General features: G+C 37.3%; 2 protein-coding genes across 2 annotated transcripts; both read left to right on the forward strand.

The window, feature by feature from the left end:
* The first annotated feature begins 214 nt into the window (after positions 1 to 214).
* On the forward strand, positions 215 to 9,260 carry LOC139324531 (vomeronasal type-2 receptor 26-like). Its single transcript, XM_070954244.1, has 5 exons — positions 215 to 432; positions 2,277 to 2,568; positions 4,181 to 5,041; positions 7,158 to 7,284; positions 8,359 to 9,260. The coding sequence occupies exons 1-5, from the start codon at positions 215 to 217 to the stop codon at positions 9,258 to 9,260; spliced, it is 2,400 nt and encodes a 799-aa protein (XP_070810345.1).
* A 2,506-nt stretch (positions 9,261 to 11,766) lies between these two features.
* Positions 11,767 to 20,518, forward strand: LOC139324532 (vomeronasal type-2 receptor 26-like). The gene is made up of 6 exons (XM_070954245.1): positions 11,767 to 11,984; positions 13,346 to 13,637; positions 14,543 to 15,415; positions 16,461 to 16,688; positions 17,592 to 17,718; positions 19,617 to 20,518. Exons 1-6 carry the CDS (start codon positions 11,767 to 11,769, stop codon positions 20,516 to 20,518), a joined length of 2,640 nt encoding a protein of 879 aa, XP_070810346.1.
* The last annotated feature ends 2,803 nt before the right edge of the window (positions 20,519 to 23,321 follow it).

The raw sequence follows: 23,321 nt of genomic DNA on the forward strand, positions 1-23,321 counted from the left end.
CCATGGCAATAGTAGCACAAATTTGTATTGAGACTAAGATATACTGATAATATCCATGCATCGTTCAGGCAAGGATTTTTCATGGCTGATGTAACAAGAGCACTTGTAATAGCATTTCTGCTGAATAAATCATCATTCAAGCAGAGACTCATATCTTCTTGAGTTTTATTTTATGCTTCAGTGAAAGATATTGGAAAGCAGATGGTAATGCAGAATGCTAATATTAATGAAGCTATTATTGGTGGGTTTTCCTTCTGTGGTATGCCAGTGTCCTGTGCACCAAAGGGCTACTCAGATATTTTTGCCAATCCTTCATAGATATTATCATGCTGGAGACCTCAATATTGCTGGTGTTACTTCTCAGAATTATGTGCTTTCACGTTCAATAACATTTCGCAAAGCTCCCTCACCTGAACTCTTTGATGATATCATGTAAGGAGTTACTGGTTTACTTACTTTAAATAAACCAATACAAAATGCACTCTATATTCTCAAATGGTTATTTTTATGTTGTTGTTATTTTGGTGGATTTATACATTGAAATGCCTTGTACAAACTCATTCCTGTCTTCTTATGCAAGGTGCAGAATTCATATGTAACATATCAAGACGGGTACTATATGATTTATTTTCTTTTTTAAGAAACACTTTATTGCTAAATCCTTTTTCCATATTCATTTTCTTCCCCAAAATTATGTCTGTCAGCGTTACAGAAAACCCAGCTTTGCCAGTCTTTTAGCCGAGGGTAGTCCGCTGCAGGCCATGAATCTACCGCTTCAATGCTGCCAATGTCTTCTGTACGGTGAAATTGTTGCACATTCCATAACTTCCTGTTACACTCATGAACTGAACAGACTGTTTAAAAGAAAACCTTAATATTAGAGGTTGTCTTTGTAATATAATTTCATAATAATATATGGGAGCTAATTATAATATTCTTTTTGTGTGTTTTGACATGCTTAGAATGGATGGAAAATAATTGAGGGATAAGTTGTCCAAAGGATGCTTTTTCAAGAGACAACTGGACTTTCTGGTTTTTCTTTGAAGATATTTCCCTTCTCATCCAAGAAGCTTCTTCAGAGCTGAAGAAGCTTCTTGGATGAGAAGCAAAACATCTTCAAGGAAAAATCAAAAAGTCCAGTTACCACTTGAAAAATGTACCTTTGGGACAACCATGACCTGGATGACTGAGAATCTCCATAGACATGAGGGATAAGTTGGTAGAGCACAGCAGAATTCATGAAAGATGACAAGCAGTTCTAATTTTTGCAATAAATAAACTCATGTTTCTATATAATTCAAATAGAGAAAGCTTGGAAGGGTTAATGTTTGAATGATTCTGTATAGCACTCAAAGGCATGTCTGGATTCTTCTTAATAGAAGAGAACCTCTGCAACTCAGGATGTTTTTGGTATTTTTGGTGTTCTCTGAGCTTGGTTGTTTTCTTGTAGATATTTCATTACTCAACGAGATAACATCATCATCTTACATTTTAATTCTTAATTTTAATTTTAATACATTTTGGTTCTAGAGGATCAGCCAGTGATCTTTTGAATCTTACTAGTTGAAGATACATTCATAGATTTGCTATAAAATAAATCAATAAATAATCACATTTTAGCATATTATTGCTGTAATTTTTTTTCAGTGGCGCACAATTAATTCCCCAGATTAAATTCAAATTGAAATTTTAAAAAGTAACTCATTAAGGATGCAAAGTTTCCCAACTTCACCCCTTCCCATGATAGGGGTGATGTAATCAACTTAGGTGTATCTTCATTTGTTCAATATAGAACAACTGAAACATAGAATAGAATAGAATAGAATAGAATAGAATAGAATAGAATAGAATAGAATAGAATAGAATAGAATAGAATAGAATAGAATAGAATAGAATAGAATTTTTTTATTGGCCAAGTGTGATTGGACACACAAGGAATTTGTCTTGGTGCATACACTCTCGGTGTACATAAAAGAAAAGATACACTCATCAAGAATCATAAGATACAACACTTAATGATAGTCATTGGGAACAAATAAGCAATCAAATAATATTAGGAAACAATCAATATAAATTGTAAGGATACCAGCAACAAGGTTACAGTCATACAGTCATAAGTGGGAGGAGATGGGTGATAGGAATGATGAGAAGATTAATAGTAGTGCAGACTTAGTAACTAGTTTGACAGTGTTGAGGGAATTATTTGTTTAGAAGAGTTTAGCAACTCTTGTACTACAACATATGGATTGTTACACAATTTATGTATTTCTTTGTAGGGTATTGACTCAGCATTACCAGCATATTCTGGCCCTGGTATTTGCTGTAAAAGAAATCAATGAAAACCCACATATTTTGCCAAACATCACGTTGGGCTTCCAGATCTATAACAGCCATTTCAGTGCAAGCTGGACTTATCTTGCCTCAATGGAACTTCTCTCCACCCAGAAGAGGTTCATTCCAAACTACAAGTGTGATAGTAGAAACTATGCAGTTGCAGTCATTGGGGGACCTAATTCAAATGTCTGCCTCCATATGGCCACCATCCTAGGTATCTACAAGGTTCCACAGGTAAGGATTTGTTGAACAGTTTTCGTTTGCAACAGATTTTCAAATTCTAACATAGCAATGTTGGTTTGAATAGTCATCCCTTTTTTAATCACTTTTCTGTGATAAAAGTGTGCACCTCTATCCTTTTCGTACATGAAAATATCTACATTTCTTGAAGTAATATGTAAAAAATATGTACATTATGGAAATTTAAATGAAGAAATATGTGTATTAGGTAAAATCGTGTGCCTTAGAAAACATTGCAGTTGTTAGTTTTTGGTCTTATCAAAATCAACTTTATTGTTTATAATTTTGCTGCTGCTTGGCTGATTTTATTTGGCTACTGATTTAATGGTGTTTTTATGGATAACTTTATTTAATATGAAGTATTTGTATTGTCTCTTCTTTTGTTATACTATAGGAGATAACTTGTAAACTTTCAAATAAAATACCAGGAATGAATGATTTAACAACTAGGATGTGAGTTGGCAATGTTTTAGTCTTTGTATAACAGGAAAGTGGAATTTAAGTGGAATTGTTCAGTTATTAGGTATCCAAAATCAAATAAGGCAACGATAACAGTTCAGATGGATTGCAGAGTGTAGTTTTGATCTGTTGTGTATTATTTGAGAGAAGGAATTACATATGAACTGCAGGCTGAGAGATTCTAATCTAAAGAAAGGGTGCAGAGAAGAGCAACAAAGATGATTAGGGGACTGGAGGCTAAAACATATGAAGAAGGGTTGCAGGAACTGGGTATGTCTACTTTAATGAAAAGAAGGACTAGGGGTGACATGATAGCAGTGTTCCAATATCTCAGGGGCTGCCACAAAGAAGAGGGAGTCAAGCTATTCTCCTAAGTCTGCATTACTATTACTATTAATCTTTTTATCGTTCCTATCACCCATCTCCTCCCACTTATGACTGCATGACTGTAACTTTGTTGCTTGTATCTTATGATTTATATTGATATTGATTGTTTCCTAGTATGATTTGATTGCTTATTTGTACCCTATGACTATCATCCTTGACAAATGTATCTTGTCTTTTTATGTACACTAAGAGAATATGCATTAAAGACAAATTTCTTGTGTGTCCAATCACACTTGGCCAATAAAGAATTCTATTCTATTCTATTCTATTCTATTCTATTCTATTCTATTCTATTCTATTCTATTCTATTCTATTCTATTCTATTCTATGCCCTGAGGGTAGGACAAGAGGCAATGGGTAGAAATTAATCAAGGAGAGAAGCAACCTAGAACTAAGGAGAAATTTCCTGACAGTTAGAATAATTAATCAGTGGAACAACTTGCCTCCAGAAGTTGTGAACGCTCCAACATTGGAAGTTTTTAAGAAGATGTTGGAAAACAATTTGTCTGAAGTGGTGTAGGGTTTCCTGCCTAAGAAGCGGTTGGACTAGAAGACCTCCAAGGTCTCTTCCAACTCTGTTATTCTATTCTATTCAGTCTTTAAAAGATATCATAATTTTAAAAATGAAGGAGGAGAGGACACAATTTGATCTCCTTCCATGTTGGTATATTAGAATCAGCATCAAACCCTAACCAACATACTACTTCTAGAAGCACAGAACCCTTTTTTGGAAATGTGTTCTTTCTTATCAATTCCTTAGCTGTCCTATGGTTCTGCTCCAGTGCTGGATTACAAACACCAAGATGCTTTTGTCCAACAGATGTTCCCCCAGGGCATCCATCAGTACAATGGGATTCTTCACTTGCTTCTTCATTTTAGATGGACATGGATCGGAGTGCTGTATCTCGATGATGACAATGGGGAGAGATTTGTGCAGAATGTACTCCCATCGTTTTCTCAGAGTGGCATCTGCTTTGATTTTATTCAAAGACTACCCAAACAAGGATTTTCTAATGCTATTGAAACCCTTGTGGAAGATGGGATTAAAACGTACAAGATCATCAGCAGGAACACTTCCAATGTCTTAGTCATACACGGAGAACTACAAACCATGTCAGTTCTTATCCTACTGCTAGGAATGCCAGAATATCTTGACATGGACAAATCAAAAGGAAAAGTCTGGATTTTGACCGCTCAGATGGATTTTGTGTCTTATTCTTTTAAAAAACCACATGACATAGACTTCATCCATGGTGCTATATCCCTTGCAGTTCACTCAAAGGATGTGTTAGGATTCCAGACCTTTCTTCAGACCAGGAATCCCACCTTAGAAAAAGAAGACGATTTTCTCCAGATCTTTTGGGAACATGCATTTGACTGTTCTTTACCCAAACCCAACATAGACAACACGTCCGGGAGACCTTGCACTGGGAAGGAGAAACTGGAAAGTCTCCCTGGGACTCTTTTTGAAATGAAGATGACTGCCCACAGCTACAACATCTACAATGCGGTCCACGCTGTAGCCCATGCTGTGCACTTCATGTCTTTATCACAGTCCAGGCAGAGACAGATAGGAAAAAATGAGCCGCAGAAGAATCTTCTCAATCAAGACTCATGGCAGGTAAAAACAAAAAGTAAGGATGGTGCTATGACACAAAACAATCTACCAAAACTATAAATGAAAAAGTGTAAGTTTTGAACCTAAAGTCAAAGTCTCTCCTGATTTCATTTAACCCTTAACCATAGTACGTCTGTGGTTAAGGGTTAAAGACATACTATTTCGGCTATGCTATTACAGACATGAAGTCATAATGACCTCAGTAACAAAAAAAGATTCAATGTTTTCATGGTTGGATCCAAAGATTGATGTATAGAGCAGTAAACCAAAAAATGTATTGATCTCTTATCAAATCCACATTGCACAGGTCACTTTTTGTTTCTCCATCCTTGAACGTCAATCTTCCGTCTCTAATTTTTACATTGAATCATTCCACTAAATGATGGAACTAATAATTTCTTTAGAAAATAATAATTTCCAAATCTCTAGGGGAGTAGGTGAATTTTTGAGATTTCTAGCTGCTGGCCCTAGTCCAGATAATTGCAGAACAATATTGTGACTAGCAGTTCTGGATCTATTGCTTCCAAAAGGTGCAGAAGACCATTTGAATTTGTTCTTGCCATATAAATTATTGCACAACGTAGATTTTACCTGGTCATCAATTTCATTGGAAGCTTCATCATCGCTGATGTCAGAATCAGCGGCGAAGGCAGGTTCCTCATTGCCCATTACAAAATTTTCGTCACAATCCAATTCCACTTCACTCAGATCACTCTCTGCTTCTCCATACCATTTTAGAACAGTTTCTTCAAAGTTTGGATCAAATAAATAAACTGGAACTGAAACAGCTGATAGTGACAAGAATCACACTGATCTGAAAACAGATATCTTGACTACTGATGCTCCCTTTTTCCATGACTTTTAACAAAAATGAATGTCAAATGTAATTATTTCTGGCTTGAATATGATTTTAAAGCAATTTGTTGCCCAAACTATGAAGGCAAAGCTTCGTAGAGGATATTGAAACATGGGCAGTGTGGCTATGAGATCTCTCTCCAGCCTCAATTGAATTTTTAAAAAAACCCTAAAGGTGAAAACAATTAACTTAGTCTGATCAAGTCTTCAGTTTCTTCCAACCTACTTAAGTGCATTCTTGTCAATAATAATAATAATAATAATAATAATAATAATAATAATAATAATAATAATAATAATAATAAATAGATAATAGATAATATGTTTTGTCATTTGAATATAATTCCCACAGGATTTTTTAAAATTTAATTATGAATCTTTACTGATTGTTGTTTCTATTTTCCCCAATATAAATATTATTTTATCCAATATGCTAAAGTGCCTCATTATTTTTAATTTTATAGAATGTTAATGTTGTGTATGCAAATCTATCATCTATCTATCTATCTATCTATCTATCTATCTATCTATCTATCTATCTATCTATCTATCCATCCATCCATCCATCCATCCATCCAACCATCCATCCATCCATCCATCCATCCATCCATCCATCCATCATCCATCCATCCCCTTTTTTGCATTTTTCTTTCAGTTTCGGCTCCACCCCTTTTTGAGAAAAGTTTCATTCAACAATAACGCTGGTGACATTATTTCTTTTAATCAAAATGGTGAACAAATAGTGGGATTTGATATTATAAACTGGGTAACTTTCCCAAACCAGTCTTTTCATAGAGTCAAAGTTGGAATGATAGACCCACATGCTTCTTCAAAAAGTGCATTTCTCATTGATGACAGTCATATTGTGTGGCCTGTCAGGTTTACCCAGGTAAGTATGCATCCGTTTAGAAGTTTTCAGACATTACTAACAAGTTAGAACTTTTATTTATTTCTGAACTACTAATCTCTCTCAAGACTCTCTACGGGACACTGGGTTCTATACAAATGTTAAAATATAAAAATAGTATATATAAAAAATTAACAATATAGAAGGATGCAAGAGTGATTAAAGGTATTAAAGATATTGGGGTTTTATTTAGTGACAAGTGTATACCAAGAATTGATATCAGAGGACAAAGCAATGGAAGAGTCCTTTATGCATTGTGATATCAAAAAAAATTAGCCAAACTATATTTAATACTGCATCCAAAGCTGCTATAAAATCTTCTTCTGTGTTACATTTTACGCTTTCTTTCATGTCTAGGGTTATCCCCTTTCATTGTGTAATGACAATTGCCAAGAGGGTTATAGTAAAAGAAAGAAAGAAGGGAAGCCATTTTGCTGTTACGATTGTTTTCCATGTCCAGAAGGAAAGGTATCAAATCACAAGGGTAAGATATATTAGATAAGAAGATTCTTCTATATAGCATCTAGTTGATATATAGGGGGAAGTATAACTCTGTAGTATGAATGTTTTGTGTTTGATTTGGAAAAGTTGATTCAGAATGCAGAGACGTACCAAAAGAGGACCTAATTGTAATGTACATATATAAAAGCCAAATATCACTCACTCATCACGAAATCTCCAGAATGGTAAAGCCTACAAACTTGAAATTTGGTACATATGTTCCACTTGACTTCTAGGTGCTTGCTAAGAAAGGATTTTTTGAAATGACCATCAGATCATTAGTGTTTCATATACAGTATTATATTCACATGCTCTGATGCCAAGGAGTTAGACATTCTACTCCCCTTCCCCACCTGAAAGGAACTCTGTCCCAACTGCCAGTTGCCGTATATCAACATGCTCTGATCCTACTTCTTGCTAAACCGGGTGTGAGCATGGCCAGTGCGTGACTCATTCGGCCTGCAGGCTGGGACATTCTACTCCCTCTATTCCAACTGCTTGGACTTGGACTTTGTTTGAACCTCTGGGAGGGCGAAAACGGCTTCCCCACGCTCTGGAGGCCCTTTGGATGCCAGAAACAGGCCTGTTTCTGGCCTTCCCAAACTTCTGGTTGGCCTGTTTTTCACCCTCCCCAAGCCTGCACTTACCTGCATCCAAAATGGGCCGCATAGGGACTCCTGGGAGTGGTGAGATGAGGTGGCAGGGCCAGTCAGGAGTGGGATTTGGGGGTTCTCTGAACTGCACAGAATCTTACCTAGAGGTTCTCTTGAACCCCTGTGAACCCCCACCAGCCCAGCCCTGAACTAACTGAAACCATACCTTTATCCATTTCTAATTCAGATTTGCACCAACTTAAGAGTACACTCCTAACAAAATGATAATTTTGTTTATCTTTGGAGTCTTCATTATCCCTGAGTCTTCGGAGAGGGACGGCATATAAATTGAATTAAATTGGAAAAAAAATTGATTTGAAATAATGCAGTTTTGTAGGTTCTATTGAGGTTCTCTGACAACCTGATCCAGCTTTACATGACTGAGTGCATATGTTTCTTTTCAGATGCAGACACATGTTACCCATGTCTGATAAATCAGTATCCAAATCCACAACGACGTTTATGCATTCCAAAAACTTTCAGTTTCTTATCTCTTAAAGAACATTTAGGGGTGTTGTTGGCTGTTCTGGCTCTTTTCTTTTCTTTCCTGACTATCCTGGTACTTTGGCTTTTTATTAAGCATCGAGACCTCGCAATAGTCAAGGCCAACAACCGGAGCCTCACCTACCTTCTCCTGATTTCTCTCCTGCTCTCCTTCATCTGTGCTTTATTGTTCATTGGGCCACCAGAAAAGATTACATGTCTCCTTCGCCAAACTGCTTTTGGCATCATCTTTTCACTAGCGGTTTCTTGTATATTGGCCAAAACCATCATTGTGGTTCTGGCTTTCATGGCCACCAAACCTGGATCCAAGATAAGGAAATGGTTGGGGAAAAGGTTGGCTTATTCCATCGTCCTTTCCTGTTTGCTTATCCAAATAATGATTTGTACTACATGGTTGACAACAGCTCCTCCATACCCAGTTGCTGATGTTTATTCATTGAATACCGAGGTTATATTGGAATGTAATGAAGGCTCCTCTACCATGTTCTACTGTGTTCTGGGTTTCATGGGATTTCTGGCCATTGTCAGTTTTACGGTGGCTTTTTTAGCCAGAAAACTCCCGGACAGTTTTAATGAAGCTAAATTTATTACCTTTAGCATGCTGGTTTTTTGTAGTGTTTGGCTCTCCTTCATTCCATCCTACCTGAGCACTAAAAGAAAATACATGGTAGCCGTGGAGATTTTTTCCATCTTGACCTCCAGTTTTGGGTTACTAGGATGCATTTTTTTCCCTAAATGTTATATTATTTTGATGAAACCTGATTTAAAAATTGGAACATCTTTAACAAGAAGGAATCAATAAAAGGGAATATTTCAAATCCCTCAATTTGGGGATGGGGGAAGGGAACTTCAGGATACATTCTACATATGATGCTGTTCAATAAATGTGGAAATCTTGTCTTTTGTGTTGAGTTATTTTGAGTGGGAACAGATAAGGTTGGTTGATAATAGTCTCTTTTCCATCTCCTTTAACATTTTCCAAACCTTGCTTAGGATGATTATCTGAAGGATGGGATGTATGTATGATGTTCTACAGTATAATTGATAAGTCTTCATAGTCAAGTGAAGACCTACCATGAAGGCTGAGGAACCAAAACAGATTTTGGGAGGATGGAGCCCTTCGCAATCCTGTTTTATGCAACTTACCAGGAAAGTAATAATGTACCTATAGCAACAAGAGAAGATAGACAAAGGTGATATTTCACATCCTTCCATAGACTAAATTCTACTTCTGAAAACTCCACCCAGTCTGCTCATGCAACAACAGGACCCTGGGATATTCCACAATTCTGTTCATATTTCATATGCTAATCTCTACATGAGATGGGTAGAAGATAAATCTAATAAATAAACAAAATAAACATTTTACCCCTTTAGGTTGGCCAGTACAGCATGTTTTTACACAAGGGATATTTGAGTGGGATATCTTTCAATGCTTGCACTGTACCACAGGTATCATGACACCATAGAGCAGTGATGGCCAACCTTTTCAGCACCCAGTGCCAAAAAGAGAGTGCACGCACACGTATACCTATTCGCCAGGGACACGCCCCAGAAGAGAAGCTGCCAAGTGGGCATACACATGCAAGGAAATGAACTTCTGGTTTCTGGAGCACACATGTGCACCAGCCAGCTTGTCTTCCAGTTATTGGCATGCATGTGCGTGTGATGATCAGCTGGCCAGTGTGCATAGAAACAATAGAAACCGGAAGACCAGCTGATTGTCATGCATGCATGCGCACCAGAAACCCAGAAGAGGAACGGGCGATGGCAGACATGCTAGCCAACATGGCTTTGTGTGTCACTTTGGGCATAGGTTTGCCATCATGGCCATAGAGGATCCTAATCTTCCTACTTCTTCAAGAGAATTCAAGGATATAATTGTGCCTTTAAAAAGGAGTAAAAGTTAACTGTTCGTTTCAGATAGAATACTTTCATGATTAATGAAAGTGGATCCCACTGTCTGATTGGTAGTCAACTATTAAAAGGAAAACCTTGTATCCCTGAATTGTCTTTTATCATTTCAAGTGGGGATTGGAACAGTGTTTTCAACTGTCATGATTCAAGTTTATGCCTTTGTCAACAAAATATCTGTAGCAAAAATGAAGATGTATGCAGAGAGGTCAACTCAACCTCTCTGGATATAACTGTGACTTCTGTTTTTATTTTTGTTTTCTTTTCTAAGGTGTTCAGCATGTATTTGGAATATTTTCTTGGGGGAAAATGCAATTATCAATCTGAAAAGATACCAATGAGTTAATTTAGGTTAGGATTCAGTTCAATATAAATGGCACAATTTTTGAATGAGTTACTTTCACATGCCCCTTTGTCAACCAATGAATACTTCAGCTTCAACCAAAACAATACAAGAGCACACAATAGATACAAACTCATGGTAAACCAATACAAACTAGACTGCAGAAAATACAACTTCAGTAACAGAGTTGTCAACGCCTGGAATGCACTACCTGACCCTGTGGTTTCTTCCCCAAATCCCCAAAACTTTAACCTTCGACTGTCTACTGAAGACCTCACCCCATTCCTAAGAGGTCTGTAAGGGGCGTGCATAAGCCCACCAGCGTGCCTACAGTCCCTGTCCAAATGTTTTCTTTTATCCGTATCCTTTTGATGTACTTATAATTATGTTTACACTTCTATCTGTCATAAAATACATGCTTGATGAAAATAAATAAATAAATAAAATAAATAAAAATAAATTATTTTTTTCCTCCCATGGCAAATACTATCAAGCAGGAATGACGATCTTATCAACCTGTTTTGGGTTTCATTATGTAAGAAAACGAAATGAATGATCATCTGCTATCATTTCAATCTCACTGTTATGTGTCCCCAGAGGACATTTGTGTCTGCAATCACAAAGGTTACTTAAACAAATAAAATGAATCAAGCTATATATAACACTTCCTAGAGTAGGATGAGTTAAAGGTTAGGTTATATAATATATATAACCTGTTAACCTTAATTTTCATTTAACTTGATAGGAGACACTGATGACAACTTATCCATGGACTTAAACACCCACAAAAAAGTTGCTGTGGACTCAAGACTGGAAAGCAACAGCAGCTTTGAGTAAATAATTATTATCAAAATAACCATAATTAAATTGACATCTTTCTGTCTATCAGTGGTAGCAAAACTACATATCACGTTCGATGGATTTTCTATCCCAACAATTGATCTATATGCCCAGGGCTTGTTTTTTCAGGACAGCTTTCTGCAATAATAGTCTGTTAAATCAAAATGTGACACTAAGATCTTCTCCGTCATTTTTTAAATCAACGAACAAGATGTTGGTGATAATTATGTTGGCATTTGCTTTGTTGCCTCATACGGCTAGCAAATGCCCTGTTGATAAACATGCCACTCGGGTGCTTCTTCCAATTCTTCACAAATATTACCATTTTGGAGAATTTAACATTGCGAGCATTACTTCTCAGAGTAATGTGCTTTCACGTGCCTTATCCTATGAAAAAATACCATCTCCAGAGTACTTTGATGATATTCCGTAAGAATCTGGGATATTATTGAATCACAATGGGTATCTCTCCTGACTTTCTATCTGAGCAAGTTGCTTGATAGATGAACTTTTTTTTTCTGATTCATATCATTTGTAATGTAACCTCATTCTAGTTTTAGCAAAGAAGCATAATAGTAACATGATTCTTTATTAATAGAAGCCATACATTCTGTTCTTCCTAATATTTGTGTCCTCCTCTGTGGTTTTTGAGGCTGGACAGCTTAAGCTGTATTTTGTAATATCTTAAAGACTGTTGTGTGCTTACAAGGTTTTGTTTCTCCAACAAAAGCAACACATGTTTTCTGTTTATATTTATTCAGAGTGTATTTGCAAACAAAAGCGGCAGCCCTTATGAAGATATATGTTACCTGGTTTATTTTATTTTTTTTATGATACACTCTTTTCAGCAGCAATATTATTTTGTAATCATTTGCTTCGGCTCCCAAAATCACGTCTGCTGAATTGAATGTATAGCTATTGTAATAGGGAAAATGACCAACTTTTCGGAACTGGCGAACTATATTTTTTAGTAGTGGGCAAATTGATGGGAACAGAATTCTGAACTGGAAGTGAACAATTCTGGGAACTTGTTTGTGTCTTGAGTCATAAACAGAAGTTAATTATTCCCAATCCTTGATTTTTTAAAAAAGGATCTTTTCCTGCTTCTCCTTCCTCTCAAAATATCTTCTTAGCACATTCATGTGTCTGTGTGTCTGCATGTCTATGTGTAGATGGGTAAGTGGATGGGTGTTATATCCATGCAATAACACATACTGAATCCAACATTCTGAGCTCCTGGGAATATGTGCCCTCATAAACCTGATGGCCATGAAGATGCTATGCTAGCCTTTTTAAATGGAATAGATCATATGAATCTAACTATAACAGTGCTCTGGAGCTTAGGTTGGTGAATGAATTAGAAGACTGGGTTTTAGCATCATGCACAACTCTCTAGTCAGCCCTGTGAATGAACGAAGGAGTATCATTTATTATCTTAATACAAATGTATGAATGGTTTGCCTTTACCACCCTGAGTCCCTTGGGAGTTGGGCGGCATAGAAATTCGATAAATTAAATTAAATTTACCAAATACAGGCAGATGCAGATTTCCCAAAACATCTAACAAAATTATTGTGTGCATGCTGACTAGAAGCTCCAAATTAAATTCACATACAAATTTCAAGAAGTGATACCTTACAGGAGTGTATTTTCTCTTCCCATCGTAAGAGCTACATAATCGATCTCAAATGCAGAATCATTTGTTTGATATATATTTAATACAAGTATTGCTATACTGAGAAAACATAACATGTTGAAGCATATGGTTATGTCTTATATACTTTTTGTAGGGTATTGATTCAGCATTACCAGCATATCCTGGCACTGGTATTTGCTGTAAAAGAAATAAATGAAAACTCACATATTTTGCCAAACATCACTCTGGGATTCCAGATCTATAACAGCCATTTCAGTGCAAGCTGGACTTATCTTGCCTCAATGGAACTTCTCTCCACCCAAAAGAGGTTCATTCCAAACTACAAGTGTGATAGTAGAAACAATGCAGTTGCAGTCATTGGGGGACCTAATTCAAATGTCTGCCTCCATATGGCCACCATCCTTAGTGTCTACAAGATCCCACAGGTAAGGAACATCTATACTTCTGATGCTTCCCTTATTGGCATGATTAAAATAAGGGGAAAACTGTGTGACTTTTTAAGAGTTGAGACTATATGTTGACTTTCATCCTTCATATTTGAACATTAGAATTCCTCCAATTATAGAGACTAAAATATTTTTGCCTTGATCAAAATTTGCATTGTGTCCACCATTTTTTTTTACAGAAAGTATGTCCAAAATATTCCAAAATTGAGAATAATAGATTTTTATCCTTGACTATTCATAATTTGATTTAAAAGACTCTTAGTTTCCAGAAGCTAATATGGGATAATAGTGTGTTTAGATTTTATGTTGTTATAAAGCATTGTAAGGATTATCTTTCACAACTGAAGACAGGTTAAATTGGGTTTCTAACAGAACAGAACAGAATAAAAGGGATTGAAGGAACCTTCGAGGTTTTCTAATCCACCTCCTGCTTAGGCAGGATACCCTACACATTTCAGACAAATGGTTGTCTAATCTTTTCTTAAACGATTCCAGTGATAGAGCACACACAACCTTTTAAGACAAGCTGTTCCACTGATTAATTTCTCCTTAGTTCTAGATTGCTTCTCTCCTTGATCAGTTTCCACCCGTTGCTTCTTGTCCTGCCTTCAAATGCTTGACTCCCTCTTCTTTATGGCAGTCCTTTAAATATTGGAACACTGCTATCATGTCTCCCCTAGTCCTTCTTTTCATTAAACTAGACATACCCAGTTCCTTCAAACTTTCTTCAGATGTTTTAGCCTCCAGTCCCCTAATCATCTTTTTTGCTCTTCTCTGCACTCTTTCTAGAGCCTCAACATATTTTTAAATTGTGGTGGTCAAATATATTTACCGATAGATGTTATGACATAATTTTTAAAAATTCTGTTTTTATTTTTTGAAAGGTTACATATGGATCTGCTCCAGTACTGCATTATAGAAGCCAAGCTGGCTTTGTCCAACAGATGTTCCCAAAAAGCACTCATCAATATAATGGGATTCTTCACTTACTTCTGCATTTCAGGTGGACATGGATTGGGGTGCTTTATCTTGATGATGACAATGGGGAAAGATTTGTGCAGAATGTCCTTCCCTTTTTCTCAGAGAGGAGCATTTGTTTTGATTTCATACAAAGACTCCCCAAACAAGGATTTACTGGGGAAATGCAGAAACTTATAGAAGAAGGTCTTGCAACTTACAAGATCATTATGAGAAATACTTCCAATGTTTTGCTCATACATGGAGAAATACAGACAATGCCAGTTTTAAGACTATTGATAGCAGGTTCAGTATATTTGGATATGTCTTCAAAGCCAGGTGATAAAGTCTGGATTATGATGGCCCAAATGGATTTCACTTCCTTTGCTTTCCAAAGTAGCTGGAGCATAGACTTCCTTCAAGGTGCTATATCCTTGGCAGTCCACTCAAAGAAAGTGTCAGGATTCCGAGAGTTTCTTCAGACCAGAAACCCTATCTCAGAAAAAGAAGATGGTTTTATCCAGAGCTTCTGGGAAAGTGTGTTTGAATGTTTTTTCTCAGGAAACCTGTCAGAGAAAACCTGCACTGGGTTTGAAAAACTGGAGGCTCTTCCTGGTTCCCTCTTCGAAGTGAAGATGACTGCTCACAGCTATAGCATGTACAATGCAGTCTACGCTATAGCACATGCTCTGCATCACATGCATTCCTTGAAATTCAAGCAAAAACATTTCTTGAAATTCAAGCAAAAAATAATGGTAAAGGGGCAGAGAAAGAAACTTCTCAATCAATACTCTTGGCAGGTACAGTATATACCTTATATGTACTGTATATACAGAACAGGATGATAGCAATGTTTCTATATTTGAGGGGCTGCCATAAAGAAGAGGGAGTCAAATTATTTTTCAAAGCCCCAGAAGGCAAGACAAAATGCTACTGGTTTGGATGAACCATTATTTCCGACAATCAGCTGTGCCACGCAATTTATATTTGCTAGAAAGCAGGAAATCTGGCTATATTTCAAAGCCCCAGAAGGCAAGACAAGAAGCAATGTATGGAAAGTAATCAAGGAGAGAGAAGCAACCTAAATCCAGGGGTGAAATGCTACTGGTTCAGACCAGTTCAGGCAAACTGGTAGTAATAAAAGCTACTGGTTCAGGTGAAACGGTAGTAAAAAAATACTACCAGTTCAGACGAACCAGTATTTATGATGATCAGATGTGTCATGCCATTTATATTCACTAGAAAGCAGGAAATCTGGCTTTCTAGAGAATCTAAATCATGTGGCACAGCTGGTTCCCTCCCCATTGTTCTACTTACCTTAGAAAAGGCTTCTTAAACCTTCTTTTTCAGTGGTGCATGATAGCGCCTGAAGTGCGCCTGTGCATGTGTAGTGAACCGGTAGTAGACCTTGTAGGATTTCACCACTGCCTAAATCTAAGTAAAAAAATTCTAACAGTGAAAACCATTAAACAGAGGAATGACCAAAGGAACAACTTGTGAGCAGGCTTGCCTTCAGAGGTTGTGGATGCTCCATCACATGAGGCTTTTAAGAAGAGACTGGACAGTTTGTCTGAAATGGTAGAGGGTCTCTCCTGCTTGACCAGGGGGTTGAACTATAAGATCTGCAAAGACACTTTCAACTCTGTTATTCTGTTTTTTCTATTCTACATCACAAATGGAAAATGTCTTATCATAGTTTTATATGCAAAAATATAAATTATAGGAGTTACAAATAACTTAGAACAGTGGCCCCCAAACTTTTGGGTGCCAGGGATCAGGTCTGTAAAGAGAGGTTTTTCCATGGACTGTGTTGTTTAAAAAATGTTTTCCCCAATTTGATCTTAGCTTCATCACCTTCTACGAAAAGTATCATTCAACAACAGTGCTGGAGAGCAAATTTCCTTTGACCAAAATGGAGAAAGAATAGTGGGATTTGATATTATCAACTGGATAACATTCCCAAATCAATCTTTCTTGAAAGCAAAAGTTGGAAAGATTGACCCATATGCTTCTTCAAAGAGTATATTATCCATTAATGACAATAGCATTGTATGGCCAAACATGTTCAATCATGTAAGGATGTTTCCATTTCCTGAAGCATTATATCAATTTATAGAGAAGTTAAGCAACTGCTTAATTCACTAGAACTATCCCTTATTGAGGGCATGAGTGTTGACTAAAACAATAATCATACAACCGCTGAAAGAAAAATATATATCAGTTTTGCAGTAAAGGAGTATTGCTATTTATCTGTTAACATTTAATTTAGTTTTGACTCTTATAAAGAGAAAAGGTTGGTGGCTTTTGAACAATATTGGAAAATAATGGAATTGTTGTGTTTGAAACAATTCCCCAGTCCTTTAGATAGATAGATAGATAGATAGATAGATAGATAGATAGATAGATAGATAGATAGATAGATATAGATGATATAGATATAGATATAGATATAGATATAGATATAGATATAGATATAGATATAGATAGATTAGATATAGATATAGATATTAGGTGCATTATGATTTCTACATTTTAAATTATATTAATTCATTGATTCTGTTCTATGCATGCCTATTTCTTTCTTTGGTTAATTAGTGCAGCCCAATAAAATGTATGCCAACTAATTAAAAAATAACTGACATCCAAGATCAATAACAAAAGCTAAATGTAAAGACTTCAAGACAATTAAAGAGGAGATATGTCTATTACACGTAAACTATCTATACAGGCAACATTAAGAAAGTACAGAAGTGCTTTTGGACTTTAGGGTAATCATAGAAAATCTCTGAAATAGATAGACAATTTTTCGTAGTTATCTCAATTAAATATTATTGTAGCAACTCTAAAAAAAATGTATAAAGAGCATAACTTAACATTTTTCCTAAGAAGATCAAGTCATTCTTAATCAATTTTGTTTCAAACTCCCTAGACATATTTATTGATATGATAACTTGATATTCTTTCTTTTACATTAAGACTCAACCTATTTCAGTTTGTAACGATAACTGCCATCAAGGATTCTATAAGAGGAAGAAGGAGGGGAAGCCCTTTTGCTGTTATGATTGCCTTCCATGTCCAGAAGGAAAGATTTCAACTCAGAAGGGTGAGGAAAAAATAAACCTAGATTTTTCAGATATTTTGATATTTGAATTTACAATCATCTTCTTTTAATGACCCAATAATCCCTTACGGGGTAGAGTCTGGACTGAATGGAGCTGAGTGTTTACTGGCCAGATGCCCTTCCTGTTGCCAATGCAGAGTTTTTTTCAGCAGATATAGTCTCATTGTGCCCAGAGAGAGAGAAATATCTGCTTCTACCTATGATCGAACTCACAAACTCCTGTTTGTGAGGCGAGAGCTAAACCTCTAGGCCACCACATCACTCTTCCTTTGTATTTACAGTGATGTATGTAATTCATTAGCATCATATTAACAGCTCAGATTTGTGTTTTGTAGTATGAGTTTAAGATAATTTCAGGTTTGTGCAAGAGCAAGAACAGAAAGAGAAGGAGAACAAAACATTAAGTATTTAATCCAGTGGTGAAATCTAAAATTTGTTACTACTGGTTCTGTGGACTAATGGCTTGGTGGTGGTGGTGGTGGGGGTAATGTGACTGGGTGGATGTAGCCCTTTTTTTTTTTTTACTTTTAAAACTATTTTTTCTACAATCTCTTCGGCGAAGAGGTTTTAAAAAAATGCTTTCAAAAGGCTCTGACGATCCCAGCTGAGTTGCCTGATCGGCAGAGGCTTTTTTTCTTTTAAATGCCTCTAACGATCAGGAAACTCAGCTTGGATCATCAGAGGCTTTTAAAAGAAAAAAAAAGCCTCTGCCGATCAAGCAACTCAGCTGGGATCCTCAAAGGCTTTTAAAAGCATTTTTTCTACAACCCCTTCAGAGGTTGTAGAAAAAATGCTTTTAAAAGCCTCTGAGGATTCCAGCTGAGCCGTGCGATCATCAGAGGCTTTTTTTTTTACTTTTAAAAGCATTTTTTTTTTGCCAAAGAGGTTGTAGAAAAAATGCTTTTAAAAGTAAAAAAAAAAGCCTCTGACGATTGTGAGGCTCAGCTAGGTATGGGGTCAGGGTGGCAGGGATTTTTGCTACTGGTTCTCTGAACCACCCGCCTTCATCGCTACTGGATCAGGCAATCTGGTCCGAACTGGGAGCATTTCACCCCTGATTTAATCCTTAAACATTATGTTTGGAATATTTATATCTTTTCTGAAGGCCGGATTGTGCAAGCCCACTTTTTTCACCCAGAATCAAACTATTTGGCCCACCCAGTATGTACATTCCACTACTCCCTTTATTCTGTGAGATGAAAGGGACTGAGGTCCCCTTTCAGCAATGTACAGAACAATATTTTTATTGTCAGAGAAATAAGACCCAAAGAGAGCTTACTGGACCATACTGGTTGGAAGTAACTGTTGCTAACAATGGAATCAAGACAATGGTGAAATCCATTTTTTTTTCTACTGGTTCTGTGGGCCTGGCTTGTTGGGTCTGGTGTGGCTTGTTGGGCATGGCTTGTTGGGCATGGAAGGAAAGGACATTGCAAAATCTCCATTCCCACCCCACTCTGGGGCCAGCCAGAGGTGGTATTTGCTGGTTCTCTGAACTACTCAAAATTTCTGCTACCAGTTCTCCAGAACCTGTCAGAACCTGCTGAATTTCACCCCAGAATCAACAGCTTGTAAAGATTGTCTCCTTTCAATTAATGGAGCCAGTAGTTGATCCTTCACAAGATGGAAACACATACAGAGTCTAGATAATCCCAGCCTGTACTGTTGAAGAAGGCATAACATTCAATATAAATTTATTCACCATTTTTCAAGGATAGTGTAAGAACTGGATTATTAGATACTGTTTGTACTAAAGTGGACTAAAGAAGATTCTATGTGCTCCTTTAAAATTTTAATCCAATTGAACCTCTTCATAGTTGTGCCATTAGAAAATGATGTTTGAAATGAATTACATTATTGATATATATTTTCTCTTCCAGACATGGATGACTGTGTTCAGTGCCCAGAAGGACAATTTCCAAACCATGCTAAAGATGGATGTCTTTTGAAAAAAATCACTTATCTCTCTTACAGAGAACCTTTAGGATTTGGTTTGACCATTCTTGCACTCTGTCTTTTTTTAATTACAACATTGATGCTTGTGATATTCATTAAACATCAAGGCACTCCTATTGTCAAAGCCAATAACAGGAATCTTACTTATGCTCTCCTTATTTCTCTCATGCTCTCGTTCCTTTGTGCTTTACTGTTCATTGGCCAGCCCAGAAAGTTGACATGTCTTTTCCGACAAAGTGCCTTTGGCATCATCTTTACTTTTGCTGTATCTTGTGTCTTGGCCAAAACCATCATAGTAGTTCTAGCTTTTAAGGCCACTAAGCCTGATTCCCAAATGAGGAAGTATATGAAAAAACCCCTGGCTACTTCCATTGTTTTTTTATGCTCCTTTGTCCAACTCATTATTTGTACCATGTGGTTGATAATCACTCCCCCATTCCCAGATTTTGATATGCATTCTTTAGCTGAAGAAATTCTACTAGAATGTAATGAAGGCTCAATGGTCATGTTTTACTGTGTCCTCAGCTTTATGAGTTTCTTGGCACTCCTGAGCTTCACTGTAGCTTTCTTTGCCAGAAATTTGCCAGATACATTTAACGAAGCCAAATTTATCACCTTCAGTATGCTGATGTTTTGCTCTGTTTGGCTAACCTTTGTCCCCACATACTTGAGTGCAAAGGGAAAATACATATTGGCTGTGGAAATTTTCTCCATTTTGGCTTCCAGTGCCGGGTTACTAATTTGTATGTTTCTTCCCAAAAGCTATATTATATTGATAAAACCAGAACTGAATAATAGAGATCAGCTGATAAGAATAAAGAACTAAAGAATATACCGTATGTTTTAACAACATTACAAGTTTCCTTCTTTGTAAAGTGGTACTAAAACTAGAACTAATTGTTCTAGTGATTACCAATATATATATATATATAAAGATGTTGAGACTCTTCAAAGAGTGCAGAGAAGAGTAACAAGATTAGTGGGGCAGAGACTAAAATATAGAAAGAACAGTTACAGGAATTGGATATGAAAAGAAGGACTAAGGGAGATATGATAGCAGTGTTCTAATATTTGAAGGGTTCCTTTAAAGATGACAGTGTCAAACTATTCTCCAAAGCACCAAAAGGCAAGACCAGAAACAATGGATGGAAACTAATCAAGGAGAGCAGCAACCTAGAACTAAGGACAAATTTCCTCATGGTGACAGCAATCAACCACAGAATGGCTTGCCTTCAGAGGTTGTGGGTGCTCCATCACTGAAGCTTCCAAAAAGAGACTGGACAAGCATTTATCAGAAATTGTATATGGTCTCCTGTTCAAGTAGGGAGTTGGATTAGAAGACCTCCAAGGCAGGGGTGAAATGCTCTTAAGTCTGCTACCAGTTCACTTCACTACCGATTTGCTGTGCGCCTGCATGCAAGGAGGATTAAGAGGACTTTTCTAAATTAAGTAGAACAGTGAGGGCGGGGGGAACAGCTGGGTTGCACGATTTAGATTCACTAGAAAGCAGGATTTCCTGCTTTCTAGAGAATATAAATAGTGTGGCACAATTGATCGTCGGAAATACTGGTTCATCTGAACTGGTAGCATTTTTTTTTACTACCAGTTCGCCTGAAGTAGTAGCTTTTATTACTACCAGTTCACCCGGTAGCATTTCACACCTGCTCCAAGGTTCTTCCAATTCTATTATTCTATGTTCTAACTAATCTAGTTCTAAGGCAGGACAAACATTACTATATTTGCCTACCTCTGCACACCACTATATGTATTGAGCACTGATTGTCTGGGTCTTATCTGCTAAATTCTCAGCAGTAACTTATCCATAGGTACATACGCCCATCACATAAGCAAACAGTTTTTTGTTTTATTTTGTAAAATGTATTTGTTGCCTATCTCACCATTGGAATACTCTAGACAGAATTTTCACTATTTCTTCATTTTTTTCCTAGATACATGACAAAAATATGCATTTTTGCATCCTTCTAATGTATAAACACAATTACTGTGATATATTTGAGGCAGGACAACTGAATTCAGGATTTGACAACAATCTTGTTACTTTAAGATAGAGATTCTTCATCAATTAAATCCTTTATAGGTTACTATATGGGTGATATACTGTATATAGTATTCTGAGCTGCTGATTTGTCTTATTAAATGTGTATCTCAGTAGCTGCCTCACCCCAATGGGACTATCTGAAATCCTGTCCCACTCACACCAGTAGAAGAGGCCTCCTACAGATACCATCTGCTAAGAAATTCTGGTGGGCAGATTCAAAGAAAGAGGCTTTTCTGCTATGGACCTATCCTGTGATCACTCCACCATGGGAGGATTGATCATTTTGACCTTCTGGAAGAGTATTAAAACTTGGATTTAATGGTTGGCCTGGAGCCCTAAGGGGGATGCTCATTGCTGGAGGTGGTTGATGGGATAAGAAGACTTCATCCTTGTGTTGCATGTCTCTTAGTCTTGATTTTTTGTCTACTTCTAAAATTGTAATTTGGATTGTTTTAATTTTTAAGTGTTTTTCTATTTGTCTTTTTATAATCTGTAAACCACCCAGAGTTCCTTCATAAGGGAGACAGGTGGCAAAGAACTTTAATGAATAAATAAATAGAATAGATAAGATTGAAGTCTCTGATTTCTTCTCTTCTCATCTGAAATGTTTGGAAAAGTAGAGTATCAAAAAATTCTCCTGTAACTAGTCCAGATGGAATAATTACACAAATTCCTATCTATAGTTGTTGCTCACATTATCTCATTAAAATATAAAACAACAGTTCATAATTTAATTGATTAGTCAGACCTGGTTAAAATGAGCTGGCAAAGAAGGCAAAATTCAAGGATATAATTGTGACTTTAGAAAGGAGCAATGGTGGGATTCAGCCAGATTGCACCAGTTTGGTAGAACTGGTAGCTAACTTTTTGGGCAGTTTGGCAAAATGGCTGAATAGCCTTGGCATGCCCGGCACCTCCCCTCCCATCCCAGCCACTCTTCACCAGCCAGCCATGAAAAGGAGGGGTGGGGAGGGGTGAGGCAGGGCCGGGTTTGTTGAGGAGAGGTCAGCTGCACCCAGGTCTTCAGATGACGCCCTGGGTTAATGTCAGAGCAGAGCCATTGGCGTGGATCCTGGAACCAGCAGCGCCTGCTGCTTGGGACCAGCACCTTCCTGCTTTTGCCTCACCTAGCGACTGGCCTCCCCGAGCCCTGCACGCATTCAGGATAGGTGAACTTCATGATGCGGCACTGCGAATCTACTGTTATGGTGCTCCTGCATAGAACTGAGCTGACTTACCAGGGCACTTAAGTGTGGGGCCCACTGAAAGAGGTGTCCACCAACTCCACCCACAGCATCCTACTGGTAGGTGTGGGCAGCCCCTCTGAAGCAGTACCTGGTGCTCGAACTGTTGGTGAACCTGAGAACAGGCAGCCTCCACAAGTTGCGGTTCACTTTTCAGAGGAAGATTCTGCCGGGGCTGGACTAATCCTGAACACTTACGAGGATGAAGGAGAGAGCAGGTAGGTACTGTTCCCAAGGATCCTGCTTTGAGGCTTATAATAGGACTGGTGAGAACTCACTACCTTGAATTCTGTCCGGGGAAGAAAGGCAAAGCACATCTAGGGAGT

The sequence above is a fragment of the Pituophis catenifer genome, unplaced genomic scaffold, assembly GCF_029215685.1.
Source record: "Pituophis catenifer annectens isolate HBS135680 unplaced genomic scaffold, rPitCat1.0.hap2 SCAF_15, whole genome shotgun sequence".
NCBI classification, from domain to species: domain Eukaryota; kingdom Metazoa; phylum Chordata; class Lepidosauria; order Squamata; family Colubridae; genus Pituophis; species Pituophis catenifer.